At 47.2% G+C, this 26,033-nt stretch overlaps 1 protein-coding gene across 1 annotated transcript in view; it reads right to left on the bottom strand.

Moving 5' to 3' along the window:
- Positions 1–4,640: 4,640 nt before the first annotated feature.
- The window catches only part of POLQ (DNA polymerase theta), a 90,510-nt gene continuing 69,117 nt past the window's right edge, over positions 4,641–26,033 (bottom strand). The window contains exons 25-30 of the mRNA XM_014524111.2: positions 25,561–25,745; positions 24,498–24,609; positions 22,855–22,979; positions 20,960–21,113; positions 18,691–18,806; positions 4,641–5,193 (exon numbers count right to left, since the gene is read on the bottom strand). Coding sequence (XP_014379597.2) covers positions 5,080–5,193; positions 18,691–18,806; positions 20,960–21,113; positions 22,855–22,979; positions 24,498–24,609; positions 25,561–25,745 — 806 coding nt within the window. The 3' untranslated portion in view covers positions 4,641–5,079. The remainder of the gene's footprint in view (positions 5,194–18,690; positions 18,807–20,959; positions 21,114–22,854; positions 22,980–24,497; positions 24,610–25,560; positions 25,746–26,033) is intronic.

Below are 26,033 nucleotides of genomic sequence, written 5' to 3'. Positions count from 1 at the left end.
GTGTAATTCACTTTTTTTTTCCAGACATTTCCAAGGCGTTTGGCTTCGATAACAGTTAATAGTGGATGTTGCTACATGGCTTACAAGCAGCAGTACAGCTGACAGTTACAGCTTTGGTCCATCTTCAGCTGCTTTGCAAGATCAGGACCAGCAGCACCATCTTCTCATTCTCAGCTGTTACTCTGTGCTCCAATTGCTCAGACATTCCTGGCACATGCTGGGAGAGTAGAGACGTAGAGTGCAGGTCTGGCTGCCTCACACATGCAGTGCCACTTGTGCTTCTAAATTAGTTGGGTTCACTGAAAATCCCAGCCATAGGCTATTAATGAGTACACCACGGCGACACCGTTTGCTTGTACAGTCTACCATCAGCATGTAAAGCACTAGGATATGTGAAATACAAACATTAGGGCTGAAGGCAGACTGACATATGTGTATACCAAGTTCAAACCAGTAGTGGATTTACCATGTGTCAGATGCTTCACTGTTTCATACGACTCCTCATATTTTGTGCTAAGTAGAGACTACGCTGAAGCAGTTCCCCTCTGAATGTGACAACTCCTTCATTAGATTTAGATTCTAGTCCCCATGGGGAAACTGTTGCCAAGGACCAGCTGATGCACAGTGAAGTTGCTGCCCCCTCCCTCACATCTTTGTCTGTTTTGTTCAGCAGACAACGCCTTATATAAAACCAAATGAGCAGCAGGACTGCATCTCTGACACCCCTGGTCTAGAGAAAATATGACTGCAGCTCCCATGCAACCCTTACATTTATCCATAGAGCTCCAGTATGAAGCTGGAAACAGGCCTGTTGAGCCTCTGGGTTAGGCAGAGGGGAGAGCAACAAGGGTGATGTCGTAGCTGGGGTCTGCTATAGATCAGCAGAGTAAGGACCTTGGACTTCAGAAAAGCAGACTTTGACTCGCTCAGGGAACTCATGGGCAGGATCTCCGGGAAAGCCAGTCTGAGGGGGAGAGGAGTCCAGGAGAGCTGGCTGTGCTTTAAAGAAGCCTCATTGAGAGTGCAGGAACAAACCATCCCAATGTGCAGGAAGACCAGCAAGTATGGCAGAAGACCAGCTTGGCTTAGCAGGGAACTCTTCAGTAAATTAAATCACAAAAAGGAAGTGTATAGTAAGTGGAAACTTGGACAAACAACTAGGCAGGAGTATAAGAACATTGCTTGGGCATGCAGGGATGAAATTAGGAAGGCCAAAGTAGAACTGGAGTTGCAGCTAGCAAGGAACATGAAGGGTAACGAGAAGGGTTTCTACAAGTATGTCAGCAACAAGAGGACAATTAGGGAAAGCGTGGGTCCCTTACTGAATGGGGGAGGCAACCTAGTGACTGAGGATGTAGGAAAGGCTGAAGTGCTCAATGCCTTTTTCACCCCAGTCTTCACAGAGAAGATTATCTCCCAGACTACTGCACCTGGCTTAGAAATGGACTCTTTGAGGATCTGCTCCATGATTTTTCCAGGGACTGAGGTGAGGTGGATTGGTCTATAGTTCCCTGGATCCACCTTCTTCCATTTCTTAAAGATGGCCACTATATTTGCGTTTCCAATCATCCGGGATCTCCCCAGTCACCATGAGTTTTCAAAGATAATGGCCAATGACTCTGCAATTGCACTGATCAACTCCCTCAGCACCCTGAGGAGCATCCTGTTTGGCCCCATGAACTAGTGCACATCCAGCTTTTCTAAATAGTCCCTTACCTGTTCTTTGGCCACCGTTAGCTGCTCATCTCCTCCCCAGACAAGAACTGGCTGCTAGGGCAACTCTGTGACTGCTGGAGCACAGTGAGCAAAGGCGCTGCTGCAACAAGGCACAACCCCGAGACCCCCTTTCTTTCTCTTCTCATTCACCCACTGTTTGCTTCTGTACAGCCGAGGAGGAGGGAACCCACCAGCTGGAGCTGTGGCATGCAACGCTGTCAGATGAGAGAGAAAAGAACGGGGAAAAGACGACAAAACTCCAGAGTGGTGCAGAGGCCTCCTGCTGGCAGGTATGGAGGGAGGCATCTCATCAGCCTGTGCGGTGGGAACCCAGTCACTGGCTGCCAGGTACCAGGAACCAAAAGCAGCAAAACCAACTCCCAGCTAAACAGCTGCTTGGCTCCACCATAGCAGTGGGGAACAGAATCACTCCCCCCTGCTCCCACCCCCAGGCAGCTCTCCCCTGGGAGACCTACCAGCTAATTTACAGTGAAGAACAAACAACTACAGATTCAGGCCCACCTCCTGAAACAGACTGTCTAGAAGGGCAGGAGATTAAGAGATTCCCAGTCCAGAGGGGCAGACCAGCACCATACACTACTCCTCTCTTCATCAAGTTCCTTTTCTTGTCTCTGAAGGATTCTTCTCTTCACCCAAAACCTGCTCCAGCAAGCAGCCAAAGTGATGCCCACCTCCCCTGCCTCCCAGCACTGCCCGATTCCCTGCCTGGTCTTGTTAATGGTTAAAGAAAACCTAATCCGAGTTAAGGAGCAAAAATAGCATCAGCCAGGCGATGGCTCACACCCAGTGCCGATTCAAATCTGATGACTCAAATGCAGCAGCCCCCTCGCTCGCAGAGCAGCGGCCACCTTCATCTTCTCATTTGCTCTAAATTATTGCTTAATGATAATGAATCCGCTGAGTTTGTTTATCACAATAAGTTTAGCTCCGTGTCAATCATTTTATTCATTAGCATTCCCCACAAGCAGGCCTTGCTGAGAACAAGCTGGAGATCCAGCCTCTCGCCATTTCTAAAAACAGAGCTCAGGAGGAAAATACAAAAATATATCAGAGAGCAAGTAACTAATTACGGTAACCCTGCAGAGGCCTGACACTGGCACAGGTGTGTCCCTGCAGGAGACTCAGGCACAAGGACCTTGTTAGGCTGGGATGACTCAGTAGCAAATGCAGACTGGCTCCTGTGTTCAGGGTTTCTTGCACACCCCCAAAGCTCTGATCTCTTAATACTAAGGAGTTTCAAAAGCTCAGAGCAGAGAAAATTAACACCGCTCCACTGGCAGACGTACATACTGAAGTGTACAAGCGGTGTCAGATACCACAGTGACAGGCACAGCATAAAATAACACAGAGGGAACCGTGATGCAGCACAGACTGTGAGGTGAGGACCTGAGCAAAGGAGTAGAAGCGTGATGGTGGCCTGTGTCTTTCATGACTGGTCAGGTCTAAGCTGGGACGTGGAACAAAGGTGATTGTTACTTAGAGTTTTGAATCTTGTCTTGCTCCCAGCACATCAAAAAGGTATGGAAGACAAATGTCCAGTGACCTGACCCTACAGCACACTGACTGCATTCACACTGTTTTTAACTCATCGCGTTCATGAAGATTCAGTTCATGTGACCCCATCAGCAAGGTAACGGCCACAGGGAAAGCATCATTTTGACTAACAAGCCATTGCACGCTGCCAGGCCTCTCTCAAAAGGCACCAACTGCAGCGCACTCCATCTCAGTGCAGGCTACAAAGACAGCATCAGACAGGCCCTTCTGACAAAGGGTAGGAAGGAAGTTTGAGAATGAGGGCAGAAAACAATAAGATGCTTCAAAACATTGTCAGGAGGAAAGTGAAAAGGCTGGGGATATTTCACCTGGGAAGGGAGATAAATGAGGGGAGAGGAGATTAAAAGTTAACAGAGCAGATAGAGCAGATCAGGAGCCTCTGTTCTGCCTGTCATGTGATACACAAAGGGACCATCAATGAAAAGGTGGAAAATTCAGGACTGGACCTTTCACCTGAAAAATCAATATGCCAATTTAATGCTAATAATCTCAAAAGTGAGTTAAACCTTTGGTCTTACACCAAGTCTCTATGTATTAGGGGTGAGGACGTGACCTGAATGTGATGAAGCCAAGTCTGCCTGCTATGGAGTTTTTTTGGTTTCTTTCTGAAGCATCTAGCAACGGTGGCTGTTGGAGAGAGGACGCAGCTTGGATGGATGTTCAGGCCTGCGCCAGGCTGCACTTCCTGTGTTCCTCAAAAAACACAATGTTCTACCTTTGTATGAGGGTCAAGTAAGAGGCACTGAGACAAGAGCACAACCAGACTGAAAGAGAGGAAAACAGAGCAACTTTCAGCCCAGACTGACCAGCAGCAACCACACTGAAGCACAAGAAAAGCCGGTATCTGAAAGAGGAATAATTAAGAACATGAAGCCCCCACTGGTTACATGAAACATCAGCAGCAGATGGGACCAGAAAATGGAGACGCTGAAGAAGCTGTTTGTTCTGGTCTTTCAGCTCTGGATTTTAACCAGGGAGGTAGGGTTTGGGTTTTGGGGTTTGTTTTTTTTTGTTTTTTTTAATCGGTCGTCCTAGTCCAGGCCTTCATTTTTAAAGGGGTTTTGCAGTTAGAACCCAAACAATATAATCCTAAGGGTCAATTTTAAGATGATCCTGATTGAGACAGCAGGGAACAGAGAACTGCTGCTATCCCCAGACCATTGTATCAGATATTAAACCCTTCGCAGGCCAATGTCCCCTCTAGTAAGGAGAGCTCTCACTTCCAGCTGACACACATTACATGGGAAACCACTCAGCCTATTACGCAGACATTTGTAAAACTGTTGCACACTTTAATAGCTCCAATTTGCATTGTAAAAAGACCCCAGCAGGGCCCAGCACACTGGCTAAGCAGTAAGTCTGTTCCTATATACAAACACAATGACATGCTATTTTTTTGCCCTGTGCACAATTCCACACAGCCTCTCCCTGAGTGATGCTCGTGCTTTGTTTTGTTAAAAAAAGTTCATCTGGATTTGGATGCAGTAAATTCATTGTTTTCTATAAATTATATCAGTGAACATATTTTAACATGAATTCCATTCAATTTTACACTTACAGCGATTAATATTTATATACCTTGAAATGTTCCTCGCTGCACTGAGTGCCCTCTCTCAAAGTTTCGCCTGTGTGAATACATAAGAGGGCTCCCCAACTCCAGTTTCTCCAACAGCTGGATCCAGCAGTAAGCATGCTTCAAATTCAGTCCTTGCCCAAGGTCAAGCTGCATTTGGCCTGCCGAGTCTGTGGGGTTGCAGTGCTGTTGCAAGCTGGGTGTTCATTTCGCACCTACAGCTCCAGGTCCTGAAGGTCTCCCCAGCTGGGCCCAATCCTCACTTTAACGTTCAGTTTCACTGAAAGCTTCATGGCGTTCTCCATCTCATGCTTGACAATCTGAGCTACCTACAAGGAAACACACGGTTGGGAGCATCAGTGCTTTATCAAGGGGCTCAGACCTATGCACCCCAGATGCCCCTTCCACAGTCCCTATTTTGATTTGGAGCATGTATTTGGACTGATTCTCTACTTGAAGGGGGTCTGGGCCAACAGCATCGGACATACTTGAACCCAGAGGGACATAAGGAGAGGTTTGGGAAGGAGACAATTTCCCCGGGAGACTTCTCTCCCTGCTGCAGTCAGAAACCAGCTCTTCCAGACATTCTCCAAAGCAGGCCAAAGGGAGAAACGGAAGCAAATCATTTAATGAGCTGCCTCAGCATCAGCACTGCACAGATCTCACTCAATTAAACGCTTTCTAATCCTACAGGGTCTCCTCTCACACAGCTGCAGAAGCCTCGGTACTTCTCAGAGCCCATTCTGAAAATAATACAGCAGAGGCGAGACACAAAGGCCCACAAAGCAAAGGAAGTTCAGAGGTGAGGAGTGGAGCTCCTCCTTAGTGTTGGCTCAAGGAGGTACTCTGGGAAACCAACATTGGCCCCTGGGAAAACAAAAGCATTTTCCCCAGTCTCCTAAAAGCAATGTAATCACATGGGCTTTCAACATGCTGAAATAGCCGTTCTGGCACATGGCATACTCCAATCATCAGGGGCTGCCAGCTTTTGATTCTGAAAAGCAGAATGAGGCACAGCACTTCCTGAATTTCCCAGGTCCTCTGGTCCATACACCCTCATCTTCATCACTGCACACCTGACTCAGCTTCCCCCTTTTGAGCCTTTGCCCATTTCAGACCAATGCCCTACACCCTCTCTCTCGCACGAACATCCAAAACATGGAATCAGGGAATCCAAGCAACAGAAAATGGTCTGCAGCAGAGAAAGACACCCTGGGTTGCAGCAAACGTTGTCAGCGTAGACAGCCCAGTAAAAAGACAAGGGAAGCAACATGGAGAACAGCCGAGTCTGTGGGTCTCTCCAGATGTGCAAGTAAAGGCACAATGGGATCTGATATGGAATCCACAATCACACTTCCTGCCATACCACATGTGATTGTAGATTCCTTATCAGATCCCATTGTGCCTTTATCTGCACATCTTGAGTCCACATGTGCATGGCAGGAAGCCCGATTGTGGGATTGCACATCAGATCCTGTCGTACCTTATTGCACCGTATGTCCCCGCAGCTGTAAGTCCTGTCAGCTACCACGGTTGGCCCCCATGGCTGGGGGCCTGTCAGCTGCCGGCTCCTAGGCGGATTGTACATCCCCCCTCCCCAGTTGAGAGCCCTGGTCAGATGACAGGGCTCCCAGCCCCAGGGGTGCCCCTGGCCACATATTCAATGAATTATGTGACAGGAACCAGCCACAAAGTTAGTACATATTTTTTGTGGAATCACTTTGTAGCTTATTCCTCCTTTTACCATGCCATTCACTGATTGAATGTGTGGCCAGGTCATAATTTAAGATGTGATGAACTGGCTACACATGGTAGGGGCCTGTGTGTATGTAATGGGAACCTCAGTGGGGGACTGGAGTGAGTGCTGGGCTGTGACCAGGAGTAGGCAGCTGAAATCAGGAAGCAGAACAGGAACACAGATGAATACAGCAGAGAGCCATGTCAGGTTATCCTGAGCTACCCTCTCAAGCACATACCTGGAAAACTGCACAGAAGCTGTGTGCATCAGGGCCCAAGACTGCCTTCCTAGCCCAGCTGTCCACATGGTGGGTTCAGAGCTCACCCTAGCACTGGAGGCTGCAAACCAGCAGCAACCCCACAATTCCCTGCCTGTCCTGCACTTCCTGTCTCAACTGCCCAAGCACAGCAGGACAGCTGAGTGTGCAGACTGATTCCCAAAAACTTCCCTGTTGCGCAGAGCCTAACAATGTTCAGCAGCCACCAGGTAAGATGTAGACAGGCAGGGCCTGGCTCCTGGGGCCGTTTGTTCTCCTGGCTGTGGACAACCCTCAGCATTGACCCTGAATGTCAGTGTGGATGCTCTCTCCATTCTCTGCAGAGCCAGAGAGTGAAGCTCATTACTTGGGAAGTTTACAATGTTTGTTGTCAGAGAGAAACCTCCCAAGTGAATTAATCCCGCTTGACCCCCAGGTGAAGGAGCAGATTGTTCCTCATCGGCAACGTCTGTGACCCTAAACCCCAGGTAGCTCCAAACACTTCCAAACGTTGGAGCTTTTGTCCATGTAGTAGCAATAGGTATTTCCACCCTGGCAGGCAGGCGGGAGGAGCAATGCAGCCCTGTTCTTCCTGTACAGAAGCAGTCAGGGTGTTTAACCCAAGGGATCTGTGTTTCTGCAGAGGCAGGCACTGCAACAGACCCCCTGCCTTGGAAGACAAAGCGTTCCCAGTATGTGCCCTGCCCAGGATGCCTCAAAACCTTTTCCCCTCTGTGGGCTACATTGCAATTTTTTTTTAGTTGGCCTAGTAAAAGGTAACATCTCTGAACCAAGAGTTTTAGAGTTTTGCATTTCTTTTTGTCTTAGACCAACATGGCTACCAAATACATTTAAATAGATACATTTTCTGAAGAGCATCTTCCCCTGTTCACCATTGCACATATCATCTCGGTGACAACCATGGTAATCACTTCCAGAGAAATATTATCATTAGGGAAGTATTTATATATATGTAATTAGCAGACTCAGATGGCCTGATGACACCTATGCTGTCCCCTGCGACTCTGAGCCCTGCCCTTCCAGGGGAACCAAACAGCAGAGAAGCCCTGGGATTCCCTCAAGCTGTCAGCACTTCCTTGATTCAGGGTGCCTCCCACATACCCCAGACAGCTATGATCCAGCCAGTAGTCAACAAATCTTCCCCCCACCCCTCCCAATCTATGACCCAGCATCTTATGTACAGAGAAGGGTGACCAGCACTATAGAAGGGCTCCTATATGAGGAGAGAATGAAAAGCCTATCTTTCTCCAGCTTGGAGGGAGGAGGGAAGAGATAATGGAGGAGGACTGATAGAGGTCAACCTTCTCAACTCCACTGAGGCAGAAAAAGATCTTGGAATCACTGCTGACTCCAGGATGAACATGAGTTGCCAATGTGATGAAGCAGTTGGCAGAGACAATTGCACCTTATCGTGCATCCGTAGGTGCTTCACAAACAGGTTCAAGGAAGTTGCAAACAGTTGCAGCAGATTCAGCCAGACTGCAGTAAGTCCCTTTTCAACTGGGGTAACCATAACCATTTCCTCTGCCCTCATGGACAAAACAACAGAGCATGGGATGTTCCATCCTTCATCTTTCTTGTGGTTACTGGTTTGAAACTGAGGTCAGGAGAATGGGTGGACTTAAAGGCACAAGCTCTAACATCTTGGTCACCATTCCCAGTCTCCTAGGACCCCTGTTATGTTACTGGGCCTCCACTGTCCTGATTCTGATACATGACCTGCCCAGACCAAGCCAGACAGATGGTGGATGAGGCTCAAATGTTGTGCCTCTGGCCATGCTTCAATCCATTCCCTATCATTGTATCCCCAGCTGACGCTGTGGCTGTTAAAATTTCCAATGACCACTTGTGTCTTATTGTTAGGGACCTACTGAATTTGTGATGGTGAGATTTTTGTGGAAAATGTGAATGTAGGTGAGCTCTGCAAAAAATGGCAAAATTGCTGCAAAAAAAGAGTTTACGGAAACTGAATACTAACCTTGAGACAGACAATTCATGCTAGCTATTAAATGCTGGCATGCTGCATCCAGCTGCAGTTGCTGCAGACATTCTCTGTCTCTTTGGGGTGAACACTTATCCATACACTGAGATGGCAACACTCAGCATCCACTGAGTTAACTAGTTTTTTTAATGGCTTTTGCAGGCTTAATCAAGGGATTAGGCCCATGGAAGCCACTAACGTGTTATTAAGCAATCTAAGCACTTAATTAAGCTCTAAACTGAAATATCTTATTAAAATAAAGCTACATACAACATGAATGGTAACTAATACCAACTATATACACTTTATTAAAGGACATTATAAAAAGGAGTTCATTGGAATGGTGAGACAGGGTTTTGCAGGGGCACAGAGATGTGGAAACCAGTCTAGTCTTTTCCACCTTTGGAACTGAGAGTGCCTGCCAATGTGCTGGGAGGCTGCTCTGACTGGGTGCTGTAATTACAGTGTGTTGAAACAGACTTGATTAGCTGAGTCTGCTGGAGCGTGATAGTAAGTACGATCCAGCTAGCTTCCGCATCTTGTGCATCAGAGTCCCCGTACTTCAAAATGGCGAGGGGGGGAGGGGGGTTAACTAAAGCTCATTTGACAAGCTTTAGGTAAAGTGTCCCTGCTGCCATTTTGAAGTAGGGGGATGCTGATACATGAGACACTCAGGGTGCTTTAATTAGAATGGCTCTCAGAGCCACTCTAACTCTCCCCCACCACCCCCGGAGCACATGCAAAAATGCCCTGAGATACCAGTAGGCAACTTAACTTAACCTGGAATGGAATAGCTCTTGCCCACTTCCTAAATCTTTTCTACTTTGGAGTGACACTCGACTGCATACTTTTGTATAAAGCCCGTGTAGAAAAGACAAAGTGCACAGTTAGTTTCTGGAACAACGTATTGAAAAAGCTCGTCAACTGCAAATGGGTGGCAATCCAACAACATTACCAACTACTCTGTTATTTGGCAGCTGAATACACGTGCCTGGTTTGAGAAAGATCAGCACATGCAAAGAAGCTAGACACGGTGCTGAACCAAAGTTGTAGGAGCGTTATTGGATGCCATAAACTAACAAATGTCAACCGTCTCACTTATTCATTGGAATCGCCGCACCAGACATCAGGAAAGAAGTAGCAAGCAAACCAGAATGCACCCAGAAGATCCAAAACAAAGACAAAAGGCACCCGATTACATGGCCACATTGTAGCTCCAAGTAGAAAAAAATCATGGAAAAGTTTTTTCCCTACAGTACAGCTGCCGGTTAAAACACCAACAGCCACACAGATAAAAATGTGGCAGTCACGATTAGAGATGACCCAGGAGGAGGTAGGATGAATATCAAAACTCCCTACAGACTCAGAGCTGGAATGACCAACGTGGAGAAGCTTGAACTGGCTCTGAGCAGGGGTCAATCAAACTAAAGAGAACATGCAGCTCTGGGGATACTCTAATGACACAAACACCATGTGTGAACCTGGGGTCTCCATGGAAACCACCGACAGTGATGCAGGCAGGGGCTGCCGGGAAACCGAGTTCGGCTCCCAGCTTGATCTGCCATTTTGCCCACCCCTGCACTAGACTAGTGCAGACTAGACTAGACTAGTGCTTGACATCTTTACATCGCCATGTAGCTAAATTTGTCTCTCTCACACAGTTTGCCATTACTAAATTATGCAGGCAGTCAAACCTGCAAAGAATTACAAACCTGAGAAGGGAAAGATTGTTGCCACTGTTCCTATACAAAAACATCTGACAGACCACAGCATGATGCACATGACCAAGTTACTTCTCCATGGATCAGACTGAGAACTGCTACAGCAGCTAAAAAATAAATGTCTTATGCCATGCTAAAACCTGAACACCAATGGAAAAGAAGAAAGCAAATCACAACATAGCAAAGTGAAGTTAGCAGCAAATCAAAACTAAGAAACAAAATACAGAAACACGCCTAAAAATCACAGAATTATAGAAAATGAGGGTTGGGAGCTCAGGTGGTCATCTATTGTACTCAAAGCAGGACCAGCCCCAACTAGATCATCCCAGCCAAGGCTTTGTCTAGGCAAGCCTTAAAATCCTCCAAGGATGGAGCTTCCACCACTTCTCTGGGTAACCTGTGCCAGTGCTTCACCACCCTCCTAGTGAGAAAGTTTTTCCTAATATCTAACCTAAACTTCCCTTGCTGCAACTTGAGACAGTTGCTCCTTGTTCCCTCATCTGCCACCACTGGGGACAGTCCAGCTCCATCCTCTTTGGAACCCCCCTCCAGGTAGCTGAAGGCTGCTATTAAATTCCCCACCAGTCTTCTCTCCTCCAGACTAAATAAGCCCAGTTCTCCCAGCTTCTCCTCATAAGCAAGGATCCTGTTTTTCTATGTTTAAAAATTGCAAATTCTCTGATTTAAAAGAAAAAAAATTGCAAATTCTATGGTTAAAACCCCCAAAAATCCATGATTAAAATGAAATGCCACTATATATATCTCAATCAGTATCAGTTGAACACAGTGTTTTATTGATACATTTACAATTTTAAATGCTGCTGGCCTTGTCGCACCCCCCCCGGCCCTGCCACTTGGAGGTGAGGTGAACAGCAGGGACTGGAGCGCCACCATGATGGAGAGGACGGAACGGCTGCCTTGGAGGCAGCAGCAGCATGGGGTGCTGGCAGCGTAACACTGGGCTCGCCCCACCACGCAGCAGAGCGCCGTCATGACAGCGGGGACTGAGGGCTTGGGGGAGCAGCAGCTGCTGGCCTTGCCTCCCCTGGCCCAGCTCCTTGAAGTCAGGGGCCAGAGTGGGCCCCTGTCCCCAACAACAGCTGACAGGGAGGCGGCAAGGAAGAGGGGAGGGGTAAGGATTACTGGTGGCAGTGCACAGCCACCTGCTGCCGGCCCTGGCTGCCATGTGCAAGCTCCCCTTTCCCCCCGTCCTACAGGCAGGGGGTGAGGGAAGCCCACAGGCCCACACCTGAAGCAGCGGAGGGAACTGGCCAGAGTGGGCCCCTGTCCCCAACAACAGCTGACAGGGAGGCGGCAAGGAAGAGGGGAGGGGTAAGGATTACTGGTGGCAGTGCACAGCCACCTGCTGCCGGCCCTGGCTGCCATGTGCAAGCTCCCCTTTCCCCCCGTCCTACAGGCAGGGGGTGAGGGAAGCCCACAGGCCCACACCTGAAGCAGCGGAGGGAACTGGACCCGAAACAACCGGGGGGGGGTCGGCAGGAATGAGCCTGGGCCCAAAGCTGTGGGCGGAGAAGAGGGAGCGGGCCAGGACCCGAGGTGGCAGGAGAGGGAGGTGGGGGAGCTGGATCCTAACCTGAGGTGGGGGGAGGAAACGGATGCAGGCCTCTGTCCCCACTCCCCCACCATGCTTGATGGGCAATTTGCTAGTAGTAAAATAGATTCTAAATGCATATAAATTTTGGCATTTGATTTTGGGTTTTTATCATGGAAAATCAGAGCTCTTCCTGCCCCTTTCACTCACCAAGACAGTTGCAGCTGTCCACCCTCCTGCAACCGCTTCGTGGCGATGAGCAGCTCTGATGTGCCAGTGCTCTGTCCCTGCCACTGCCCCCCACTCACAAGCCACAGCCCCAGCCCTGCCGAAGTCCATCATTCCCTATCCACAGCCCCTCTACGCCCTGCTGGTGTCCCTCAATCCCCACCCACAGCCCCCCATCTCCCCACCCCTGCTGGAGGGGGCTGCCAGGGCTACAGGGTCAGGGACCCAGGCCCCCAGCCGCAGCACCTGAACCCCAGCTGCTACCCACAGGAAGCAGTGGCTTCTGTGGCCCAGTGGGAAGCAGAGCACGGAAACCTCCCCCTTGGGAGAGGCACAGCCAGAGCAGAGCCTGCTGTCGGAGCGGGGTGGGGGAGCAGGTGCAGGCTGCCTGCTGTGGGCTCAGGCTTCCCCCTCCACAGTCCTCCCCCTGGGGCCTCCACAGCTCAGTGGCCAAGACCTGGCACAGCAGGGCAGAGAAACTTGATCCTGCCATGGCGAGGAACCCCCTGCCCACTTGGCAGCAGCAGGGGTGGAACTGTGGGATTGTGCCTCCTGCTGCTGCTGGGTGAGCAGGGGATGCCTCGCCATGGCAGCGTGGGGCTCACGGAGGCAGCTTCAAGCTGCCCAAACCCACTCTGCCCTGCTGTGCCAGATTCTGCTTGCTGGACTGTGGAGGCCCCAGAAGGAGGGCGGCAGGCAGCCTGCACCGGCCCCCAGCCCATGCACAAATCTGGGGGGCACATGCCCCTCATGCCCCCCCTGGGATTGCATGCAGCAGCAGAGAGCCAGCCCTCCCCACTCCCTGGACAAGCTGCTCGTGGCCCTGTCCCACTCACTGCCTGGCCCTGAAACCACACATTCTGGCTCCTGGCCCCAAACCCTACACACTGCCCAGATTGGGCAGCAGCCCCAGCCTTGCCCACCTCCATTCCTCCCTCACTGTGAGGGTCTCAATTCCACCCCCACCTCCCCAACTTACCTGCAGGAGCTGCCCTCCAGGCTGCCTGGTGATCATGTGCATGCATATGTATGCACAAGGCACACCCTGCCCAATCGCCCTCCTCCTGCCCCTTGCAGGCTGGAACTCTGCCAGCCTGAAAGGGGAAACCCACCTTAGCCTGTGTTTTTCTCCTTTAAAGGAGAAAATCCGCATTTTACCACATTTTTCTGCTGCGAACGGAAAACCCAGATCCCTGCTCATAAATCACGTGCCCCAGCCCCCTAATTATTTTCACTGCCTTCCACTAGACTTTCTCCAGTTTGTCCACATCCTCTCTGTAGCAGGAGGCCCAAAACTGGACACAGTACTCCAGATGTGGCCTCACCAGTGCCGCATAGAGGGGAAGAGTCACTTCCCTCAATCTGCTGGCAACGCTCCTACTAATGCAGCCCAGTCTGCTGTCAGCCTTCTTTGTGGCACGTTACAAGAGGAAGATGAAAGTTGGTTCATTTTTTTATTGGAAACAGATTTAGTAACATCAGTGAGTTAAATCCAAGATAAAAAAATTCCAGGCTGAATCTAGGCAACACTGCCTTGTATAAATAAGGAGAGAATTCAAAATGGCTGCCCAAGAAATCTGCTGGCTGGACACACACCTGGACCATGTTACAGAAGACAAATGTGAAAGCTCAGGATGCTCTTTAAGTTGCACAGCTGTTCAGGAATGCAGTAATAATGAAAGTCATAAAAAGCCCCACCACATTTGGCTATGAATCCTTTGGAGATGGCAATGCCTACACCTGTTCCTGTGTCAAAAGCAGAAGACTGGCTACTCAAATGAGGACATTAGTCCCCTTCAGGATGAGTCTGGAAGCCATCCATGTCAGTCTTGGGGAGAATGGCCCCTCTGCAACAGGCAAGAGACATCCAGACCACGTCAGCAGGGTGAGTGACTCATGGTAAAACCCTGGTGCTCTGGGAAGAAATCCAGGTTGCTTTTCCCCCCCCAACTTCATTCTATACTTAAAAATACAGTTAAAAAAAAAAAAAAAAAAAGATAAAAGGCTCTAGCATTCCCCACTACCTTCCCTCCCTCCTGTTAGGAGCTTGCACCCAAAGGTACAAGACTGGCAAGATAGTTTCAACAGTTAACCCTGGAAAGCAACAAGGGCAGAGAGATATGACAGCTGCTGGTGGAGAAGGGAAGGACACAGCCAAACAATTTTTTATGAGGGGCACAGAAAGGGGTCAGGATGAACTTTTCCACAGCTGGCCATAAACACTGATATCCCATTTTGTAAAACTCCATCCAAGCAGTTATGAAGACTGCACTGATTTAGAAGTAAAATGTTCTCGATTTTAATATATTAAATAACATATTTTCAATTCTTAGCCTGGCATAACTCATAAAATAAAAAGGACCCAGGAGCATGTACCCAATGTTATGACTGCCTAATTTGTTTTAATAGATCTACAGGTACCCATATTATAGAGTAATGGTGCTCAATCACTGGCCCTCAGAGCCATGTCATCCAGCCAGGGGCTCCCCAAAAGTCTGGATTTGGAAGCGAGGGAGCAGTAGCAGCATTAATTGCCAGGCAGAGCCATGGCAATTAACACAACCACTACTCCTTCAAAGCCAAATTTCCAGACCTGTGGGGAGCACTATGGGCTAGATGACATGACTCCATGCGCTAGATAGCACCAATGTGTGGGGCCAGATCCGGTGTGTGGGGTTGTTGTGTGACCACATGCAGTACAGAGCTGCTAGACTGGAGCACTGGGTCACACCTGCAGACCAACAGCATGCTGGGTCCAGCCCATGGACTGGCCCTGTGCATGAGATTCAGCTCACAGACCAGCCCTACACCACTCATCCAGTCCAAGGGACCAGATATGTTAAGCACCACTGTTATAGAGGACCCAGAAAATTATGAAACAGTTATGTCTACATCAATGCAGTCTTCATATAATCTCAATTTTAAGAGTACTGCATTTCTCATTTCTGCATGTTTAAACACTGTGAGATTCTGAAGAGATCAGCCACTGGCAATCCTAAATAGCAGTGAAAACTTCATGTGCCAACACCAGTGAGATTATGGAACCCTTATATTTCCCTAAGCTTGATCAGAACCAGAGTACTGTAGGGAAGGTGCGCACGAACTGCTTCCAACCAGCAAACGGAGAAGACATCCACCAGTACAATGTTTACATAGTGCTTTGTGTGAAGCAAGGGGAAGGGAGAGGATAGCGCCTGCACCTCCCTGATCCAGGAATCTCTCCATGAGCATATCACCACTTGGCTCAGCTTCCCTCCCGTGATGTATACAAGATGTATACATATCCTCTTCTCTTACTCCAGAACAGATTGCCAGCACAAGACAACATCACGCAGAGTTACACCCCAGCTAGTTCATGTTACCTCCCAGAGCAGCTAACTAATCTGACTGGCACTGCCCTCTACCTGGGCTAATTAGATCAAAAGGGCTAATCAGCCTGCCTACATTGCTGCACTGAGGTAACTGTAACAGGAAGGATGGCAGGGTCGCCGTGCTAGCGCTTGCCACCTCCTCTACTGTGCCAAGCTTCGGACTTGTACCCTCCTATTCTCGCCCGCCATGACTTTGATGATATGCGTTTTTATAGGGAGGCTACTTCTCCTCCACTTGGCCACGGTTCTCCTGCTCTGGGTGTCCTGCATATCTAAGCCTTGCGGGCCTTCTCTGTACGCCACCCTTCTCACTAGGGCCTTCTCTGTACTGCTGCCCTTCTCACCGGGGCTTCTCCGTAATGCTGCCCCTTTCCTGGGGCTCTCCAGGCCCTCACTGGGCCTCTCCGTAATGCTGCCCCTTTCCTGGGGCTCTCCGCGCCCACACTGGGGCCTTCTCTGCAAGGTTGCCCTCTCACCGGGCTGGGCTCTTCCCTCTGCAAGGCTGCCCTCTCACCGGGCTCCCCACTCTGCAAGGTTGCCCTCTCACCGGGCTCCCCTCTGGAGCTGGGGTCTGTACCCCCAAACTCCGTGCCCTCACTGGGGCTGGGGTCCTCACTCTACCGCGAGTCCCCTATGAGGCCTCCTCCATATCCTTATAGCCTCACCCAAACCACCGGTGTTAAACAAACTACAACATAAACTCAAGCCTCTTGGCTACAACTTAAACCTAAGCCACCTGGCTGTACCGACATTGCTCAGCCCTCTCGGAGCTGCTACACTTTTCTCTGCAAGCAGTACCTGCAGTCAGGCTTCTCCTAGCATCATTGCTCCAGGAGCTTCTCTCTCTCTGGCTGCTGGCAGGGAGCTCCTTCTGTCTTAGATGCCGGTCAGGAACTGCCTCTGGTCTCAGCTCCCTCTTCCTAAGAGCCAGGCCTTGCCCCTTATAGCCAGCTGATTGCTGGCAGGTGTGGGTCGTTTGCTGCCTCCTGTTGCCCTGGCAACCCGCACCTGAGGAGCCTTCCAGGCTCTCTCAGTAGCAGGCACCTTAGTGTCCTGCTACAGTAACTGTGCTGTTTTCTGTTTGGGAGGCAGAGAGCATGGAGAAGCACTTCAGCACATTACATGTCAAGGCAGGAATGTTGAGACATGCCAGTTGACTTTGTAGCCTACCCACAACACCTCCATGACCTGCCAACAGGCCATGGACTTCTAGTGCAGAACCACTGCTTCAGGAGACACACCTGTAAGAGCATGAATCACCAGAGGCCTGAAACAGCTCATCCCAGTGACACAAAGATGCTTGAGCAAAGGGTTAACACATGAGCTCCTTATTACCTAACTCACAAAGGGTGGGAAGTGACACACACTTGTAAAGTTAATGACCACAAGAGCAGTGGTGCTCAACCTCCTGCCCATGTGGCCTGCGGCATTAAGTCATCCAGCCTGCAGGACTCCGCAAAGGTCCAGAAATTTGGTGGGGGGGAGCAGTCACACCACGCCCCCACTGCCAAATCTCCAGACACATGGGGAGCCCTGGGCTCTGAGTGCTGGCCCCAGCATTTGAATCCAGTGCACAGGACCAAGCAAAGGTGGCACTGGGCCCCAAGCCTGCCATACAGAGGGTTGGTAGAGGGTGGTGCCAGGCCCCCGGGACCCAATTCTAGAGCACAGTATCAGGAGGAGACGGTGCCAACTCCCCCAGGACCCAATCCCAGCACTCAGGGGGAGAAAAGAGAGGGTGGTGATGGACCCCAGGGCCTGATCCAGGCTGCAAATGGACCCTGTACCATTCAACTGGCCCACAGGGCCAAAAGATTAAACACCATTGCACTGGGTCACTGCTCACTATTCTGGGAGTGTCAGTCAAACAGAGTGAAGGGATGGAGCAACAGCATGGGGACTCTTCTTTGACCTGTACTGAAATACTCAATAACAGGCAGAGTTACTTAACCATGGATTGCTGTTATACTTGCTATTGAATCTGTCCTGAAGGAAGCCCTGAACACAAATATTTAAGGCACAGGTGGGATAGCCTGCCTGGACAAAACAAACAGCCTGCATTTTGTGAGTGCACGGGCACATTTCTGGAAGCTGTTGTGGAACGTCCTGGAAAAAAAAGACTGGGGGAGGGAATAACAAATGAGAAAGCAAGTACCAAATGTAGCCTGTCCACCTTTCCATGCAAGAAATGAAATTGTGACCCAAGACACCATGTTGCCGACACCTAGTTGGCTCTATGAGACAGAAATTCCCAAAAGGAAGAGGAAAAAGCTGCTCAACCAATACTGATGGCTGTGGGAGCACAATTACCCAGTGCAGTTAGAGAGGAGCTACTTCACTTGTCCAGAGCCAATGCAGAAGCTGGAGGCACATGAGGGTAACAGTCTTATAACTAGGGACAGACCAGCTTGAGCCTGGCAACTAAGAGTTTTAGCTGTTGGATTCCCAGCTTAACCCATAACAAAAAGATCCAGGAGCATATACCTGACTTTATGCCTACCCAATTTGTTTTAATAAACCTATAGCTACTCATATTATACAGCACTGGTGTTCAACCTCTGGCCCTTGGAGCTATGTCATCCAGCCCCTGGGAATCCCCAAATGTCTGGAAATTTGCCAGTGAGGGAGTGGCAGCAGCATTAATTGCCTGGCAAAGCCCAGAGCCACAGCCTTTAACACAGCCACCCCTCCTCCACTGCTGTTTCCAGACCCATGAGGAGCCCGATGGGCTAAATGACATGACTCTAAGCATCAGATTGCACCAGCGCACAAGGTCATTCCGTGACAAGATCCAACACAGGGCCGGACTATATGGGATTGCACCTGTAGACCAACCACATGCTGGATCCAGCCATAGGGTCAGATATGTTGAGAATCACTGTTACAGAGGACACAAGAAACAGACCCAACTGATATGTAGTAATAGTAGGTTGGCTAGAAAAGCAAATGTCCCCTTACCTGAATTACATCATCTTCTGCAACCTCATAGAGGAGTTCATCATGGAGTTGGAGGATGAAGAAACCTCCCGTGATGGGGTGTAACATCCTTCTGTTTCTCCTCCTCTCTAACCTTCCTACATAGGTTTAACAGTACAAAAATATGAAAAGTTAACTCCCATTACGCACAGAAGTATGTCTTCACCGAAAAGATCAACACACACTGATACAGCAAGATTCATGTCTGACAGAGCTTAATAATGAAAATATCCCTGCCTAAAGAGGTACATATACAAGTCATTATTACGCTATATATCAATATTCATAGAGCTGCTAGGAAGGGAGAATGTTAATGCAAAGCTTTCCCAAAACAAACATTTTATCCCTAAATTATCTAGATGTGAATCAGAACACAAAGAGGGACAAGCACATCTCTTAGACCATCTGTTCCACAAGCAAATTTTAAACACAATCATGTTGGTTTTAATGAGAAGCTGGTTTATAACATTCTCCCGGCAATGAATTAGGGATTTTGCTCTTCTTCTTCCAGAATAGTTTTAAATGGCTAATTCCAAAAAGCCTGCAAACTTCTGAGAAGCCAACCAACTGCAGTAATCTGGAATTGCAGCTACTGCTTCTGAAAAGCATGAGCTGCCATTGCCCACAATAACAGGCACAGATACAAACTTGGATCCCAGCAGGCTGGGCGTGACAGAAGTGGAATCCCTTTAGTATACTCCGTGTTAATCGCTTAAAGAAAATACCCAGAAATTAGCAAGTGAAAGGGACAAGTTGGGGGGGAGGAGGGAGGGAGGGGGGATCCCATTTACAAATGTTGGCTATCCAAGGCTTTGTTCCACCTTTAAAGTAAGGCTAACTTCTAAACAGACCATTGCAGAAAAAACTCTTCTCTCACAGTGCACACCTCTGGAAGGGGAAGAGGGTGGGAAAAGACAGCCACTAGGTAAACTGCAGGGAGATCCCTGCACTGAGCACCTCCAAAGCTTTCTGCCCACTTAAACTCATCTTAGCTGGGATTGCTGCTCACATTTCAAGCCTCTGAACTTCAGACAGCATTTAAAACTATTCTCTCTCAATGACCTTCTCCTTGAGTCACTGCAGTGCTTGGACCATTGTACAACTGGAAACTACCTCCGAGCTCTCACAGACATTTGACAAGTTTGTTATTTGTTCATAGCCCTGACACTTTACATGATATCAGATCTTGGCTTCATGAAGGGAAAAGCTACCTGACAAATTTTAGAGCTTCTAAAATTAACTATTATTTTGAACTGAGACCTGTAATTGGAAGTACAGTATTAAGACAGCCTCCTGCTATGGACGGAAGGATATGAAATACCAAACAAATAAAAATCTAAGACCCCCTAAAGCAACTTTTCTAGAACAAATGGCAGATTAACAAAAAGCATGGCTTGTGCTGTGCTATAAAAGGTTTTAATGGCATTCAGCTGAGAACAAGCTGCTTAACTTGATTATAGCTTTGCTAATTCATGAGTAATGTGGCCAACACAAATGTATGATGATTAAAGCTTCATACAACACCATTACAAACAAATTTTAGACTTAATTCTAACGGAAGCGGTATTCTTTAACTAACTGTCACACCCAGCATTTTCTTGCTGCCTTCAAAGCAAAAGCAATGATTCTCAACTAGGTTGCTGAGGCACCCTGGGTGCCTTCAGATCCTTTCAAGGGCATCACAGAATGCCACACAATGTGAGCACTGCTAGGTTTGCAAACATAGTTCATAAGATAAACCCAGAGATTTCAAATACAAATCCAGTGTTAAAAACATTCTGATCTGTTGTGGTCTTTCCGAGTTCTTTGCAAAAGAAAAGTTGCTCTATTGTCTTTCTGTAGTCAAAAACTGAATGAAAACTAAGAGATGACTTTTCCAAGGGTTGCTTCAAGTCTAAAAGGTTGAGAATCGCTGAACTAAAGCATTTGCTTATTTTTTTTCTTCTCCTAAGCAAATCAGTAGTAATGTCAAAGAATAGAGCACAGGTGGCCTCCATGTTTCTTGACTCCAATTATTCACATTTTTTATATGCCCCCTGAACCAAACGGGTAATTGGGGGGTTTGCTGCAAACACACCATTTTTGTTTACAGGCTGAGCACACAGTCCTCCTTTGGACTTGTATGGTATCGGGAAATAAATGGTTGTTCCCCACTCTTCGCCCAAATACCCCATGTGCTGAGTTTTGTTTTAAATAACTCTTACAAACTTTCAAGTTTTGCCCTCTGGCCTAAGGAGGAATGGAAGCCTACCTGCCCTGTCCATCTGAAATGAGCTCTCCAGGTGTCCATGGGACTTGATTGTGGAGGGGAAAGCTTCAAGCCGCCTCTGAATGTTCACAGTAGCTGTTTTGACAAGGTCAGCGGCAGAACCCTGAACAGTTGTATTCACAGCTTGCCGCTCTGCCTAAGGATCACAAACAAACCCAGTGTCACCTACACACAGCCAACCGCGTCTCTGGCTAAGCCTCATACATCTGCCATGGGGAAAAGAAGTCAAGGCATGCTCCACAAACACAGGCTGCCTCTACACACTTGAGAAGAATTTCTATAAACTTAAAATCTACTAGTACTGAGGCTGATCTAGGTTGCCAGGCACCGGCCATTAGAAAGAAGCACTCTAATAATAGTCCCAAGATTTCATCCAGTGAAAGACAATCACAGAGCCAACTAGATACATTATGGGGAATTTGTGCCTACTTCCAAAACCATCACATACTACCAGAAGCAGATGCTGGACTTCTCAGACTGGCATTTGATCTGCTGTGGAAAATCCTGCCAGAGATGACTTTACAAACTGCAAAAACCAAACCTCCAACAATGCAGGGGCATTTTTCATGCAAGAGAGCTCTGTCTACTTCTGCTTTTCTCAGACAAGAAAGCTCTCTTCAGAGGTTGTTTCTGATCCTCTCAGAACTGAAATATATGAAGGAACATTTAGGGAAAGCTGAAACTAAAGATCAATTTTTAATAGGTTTTAAATATAATTTTAACATAAGTAAAGACCGAACAGAAACTGTGTTTCAAACTCACACCAGAGCACAATTTAGATTTAGGAAACTTTAGCCCAAATAGTCTTTTTTTCTAACAAGAAGAAAATACAACATCAATTTTGAAAGTGTCCTGCTTCTCTTCACATTTATTTAAGATGCAATTTACTCCTTCCTCCATTCCTAATGCCACAAGTTCAGACTGAGCATCATACTGCGAAGTATAATGCTTTCTCAGAGAGATGATGGCTCTCCTACAGTCAATTCATTATTAGGGAAATAGAGAAACAGTGACAGGTGTCTCTAAAAGTCACCTTGAAAAATATCTCCAATACAAAAATCTCAGATTTAGTAAAAGTTCTGTCTACTCATCTCAGTTTTCCCTAAACATGGTCCTATTTTTCTTTCAAATTAGTGAAAATATGGGTTTTAAAATGTCCTCTTTCAAACAAATGCTGATGATATGTAATTCATGAACATTGTTGGGTGGGATTTGCTTTTCCCACAGAGTTAAATATATCACTACATTTTTTTAAATTACATGCTTTTATATTGATATATGACTCATTCCAATTCCAAGATAGGAATTATGAAAAGAGGTTAGAACAATGATAATTACTGTGTACCTCCTCACAGCAGCTGTACCCCATACAGGGCATAAGAAAAAGCTTTAATACTGAGAGTACCTGGGGAACACTGTGCTAAGTGGAATACTGAAATTCATAGCCAGCTGGCTAATGTGCATGATAAAGCCACAGTAATGACAGGATGGAAAAAAAAAAGTAAAGCATTCAAAAATAGGCTGATAAAGCTTTTTGGGGTGCAAAAACCTGTGCATGTCCCTTTATTTGAAAAGCATCAGGCAAAACTTGAGGCACTCGCACAATACAAATATGCAACAGCCTTGGAGCAGGTCATCCCTAGCTCAACCTCAGAACAACAGTTAACATGTCTAAAAGCATGTCCATTTGTCTTTGCCATGTTACAGAAAAACAGAGGGTCCATGGCTAACTTACTAATCTTCACACTTGTCACAGTTAGAATGAGGAAATAACTGTTCCAGCCAAGTATTAGAGTGATGCTGTAGATACCACCCACAAAGATCCTTTCAGTAAAAGGAAAATTTTCACTGGTCAAAAAGAATGGCCCTCAACGTACATGAGCTTTGCTATAAGGGTTGGGGTCTCTGATAGCTGGCAGGTATCTGCGCCTCCCTAGAATGGTCTTCACAAAACCATCCCTGCTGCAGTTGTTCACCGTCTCCCGCAGGAACTTCTGAATCCCTGTGAAAGGAAACAAAAGAGAAGATGACCCACCATTCCACATTGCCTTGTCTTGCTCTCGTGCTCTGCACACTAGACAGCTGGTACTGCAGGACTACTCTGCCATCCATGTTTCCATCCAAGGCAGGGACACTAGTTTGAAATCACAAATATCAGAAGGCTAACAAGGTGGAGAAGTTGCAGTATTTACATTTCCCAGGCCCCCTGTGAGAGCAGAGGGTGAGGAATCACTTCCTCGGGTTTATTATCAGCTCCGCTGAATGAGTTTGTCAGCTGGGAAAAGAAGGCATGGCTGACTGGACAGATGTCGTCCAAGAGGTAGGTAGGAAGCTAGTATTACACCAATACTGACTGTGACCAGGGTAGGACCATCACACATTTATTATGTGTATCAAGGGGTCAAGACCCAGAGTAGCACTGGAAAGAGGAATAAAATTGAAACAAAAGTGTTAGAGTTCATTTTAATATCCCAGACCGTCCTGCAAGGAAAAAAGGGACTGTGATGCCGGGGGGGGGTAAAAAGAAGCCAAGTCAAGAACTATACTCATTGAGAGGACTCCCTTTCACATCAAGTTTTGATGTGAAATGGACTTCCAGTTTTTAGACTTCTGAAAGATTTTTAAGGGTTTGCAAAAACTTGAAAATATATATTTTTTTTTAAATCACATTTTACAGTAAAAAAGAAAAGTGTTCAAGATCGTGATAGCATTAGTCAGTAAACTTTATATGCAATTCAGTATGACACGTGTTATTGCAATGCTGTAGGAAGAAAAGTAGCAAGACACTATTCTCTTTGTATTGTAGCCAGATGGGGCCACATCCTAATGGATCTCCTGATGGGAGTCAATCCAGAAGCCATCAGAAGTGACCTTAAGAACAGATTCAGTGAGGGAAGCACTATATCGTCACTTCATTATTTTTCAGCTCAGATCTAAGCTCTACTGCCAAAGCTAGCTATGAGTCATCCCACTCGACCTCTGCTCATTTCCTGATTGCAACTCTGCTGTTTAGGCGGTTTTTCCAAGGGAAAGTTAAGATGCTCCTTAAAAGTATGATGTCTTAATACAAAGTGCGTGGGAGCTGTTAAATAAGAGTGGCAGAGCTACCAGCCCTTTTAAGATGCAATGAAAGATAGAGGGAGAGCAGAAAAGATTGTTCAACAATGGCTGTTTTTAAAAACAAGTCCTCCGGTGTAAAATCATTACGTATCTTTTACAGCTATATATCTGAATAAGAAACATAGTTATTTTTCTAAGTTGGGAGCTTAAAAATGAATTGCACTGACTAATGAGTAGCCAAAGTAACACAGTTATTAAAGCAACGCAGCATTTAACAATGCTTTGCAGAGAAACAAAGCAGTCACATATAAACACAAGCAAAAGCAGAAACTCCATTAGTATACTTATGTATAGGACTTTGAAAAGGTTCTCCCCTCCTCAATGCACTAAAGGAGTTAGGGATCAAACCAATCCCATGTTAGGGGAAGAAAAGTGGTGCTGCAAACACTTGAGCCCTTACCTTTGTATCTAGATTTGAAGGAGTCAATGTAGCTAGCAGCATCATTTTCCTCAACACCCATCTGCTCTCCTAAAGATTTAGCTCCTATTCCATAGATGATTCCATAGCAGATCTACCAGAGGAAAGACAGCAGAATCACAATCACATAGTGAATGATTCAAAGACAGCAAATAACAATGTTGCATTAGGATTTCAGGGCACTTACACACGTGCCGGGAGTCTTCTTTGATGCACTGGAAATCCAGTGTCAGAGCAGGCTTGATTAATCAAGTCTGCTAGAGTAAGTAAATTGATGCATGCTGGCAGCCTCACGCATCATGTGTATCGATGGCGCAGCACACATCACTGCTGAGAAAATGACGGTGGTCCGCTTTTAAGTGCACTGCTGCCATTTTCTCAGTACTGACGTGCACTGCGCCACTGATGCACGCACTCCCAATGCAGCGCTGAGCACTTTTAATTAGTGTGGCTCGCTAATCAAAAGTGCCTGGCGCTGCATCAGGAACACATGTAAAAATGTCCTCAATCTGGAGCTTGCTGCTCAAAAGATAATGTAACTTTGCCCTTGCGGAACTATGACATTTATCACATACTTCAAGGACGACACTTGAAGCTGAATCTTCTGAGGAAAATGACATTTACTGTAACAGACCAGGCTACCGACCCACCCCTTCTAGGGTCTTGCATTTAAGTACCTTATGCACTGGGGGGTGGAAAAAACAAAAAAGAAAAAAAATCTTCCTTTCCTCATTCTCCCAGTAACATCACAACAAGGGTGACTAAAGAAATCTTCCAGGATCACCAGTGATTTAACTTAAGCTCATCAATAGAATCCCCATCCCCCAGCAAGATATTTAAAAAGTATTCTTCCTAGAGAGGGACACAGTTACAGTACTATTTACTTCCTGGATTAGGTAGACGACATACTGAGGTGCCAATTTTGTTATCTAACAACCCAAAGCAGCAGTTCTTGAGGAAGCCAGCAACCCTGGGATGATACCCTCTTACCCTCCTCATTAAGTTGCTGCATCCTATAGAGATAAGAACTTTTCCCAAAGATCACCTGCTTCGCTTGCTGCCTAGTATCATCTCTAACAGCTTCAGGATCAATCATCTTCCATTCGGCTGCAATGCTCTTGAAGACATCAGCTCCACTGTTCAAGGCCTGAATGAGCCGACGGTCACCAGACAAATGAGCAAGGATCCTCAGTTCAATTTGGGAATAATCAGCAGCCAAGATTAAACCACCTAGAGCCAATCAACCAAGTTAATGCCAAACAATAACTTTTCATATGTTACCATGCAGCAATTGTGACAGAGTCCCATACCTGAACCCCTACAAGACTTCGTTCTCATCACTTTACCTTTGCCACCATTTTAACTCAAGTAAAAAGGGTACAAAAAGGATGCAATGCATGACCAGACTTGAATTTCCCACTCATGCACACCGGGGGTAGATTACACAAGCTGCACAAAGTGAAAGGCAATGGAGAGATTTGGTTTTGGAGGCTTAGCAGACTACACTTCTCTGCTCTG

This window comes from Alligator sinensis, unplaced genomic scaffold (assembly GCF_000455745.1).
Source record: "Alligator sinensis unplaced genomic scaffold, ASM45574v1 scaffold1301_1, whole genome shotgun sequence".
Classification (NCBI taxonomy): domain Eukaryota; kingdom Metazoa; phylum Chordata; order Crocodylia; family Alligatoridae; genus Alligator; species Alligator sinensis.
Note: the sequence above shows the minus strand (reverse complement) of the source record. Positions and strands in the feature narration are given on the sequence as shown.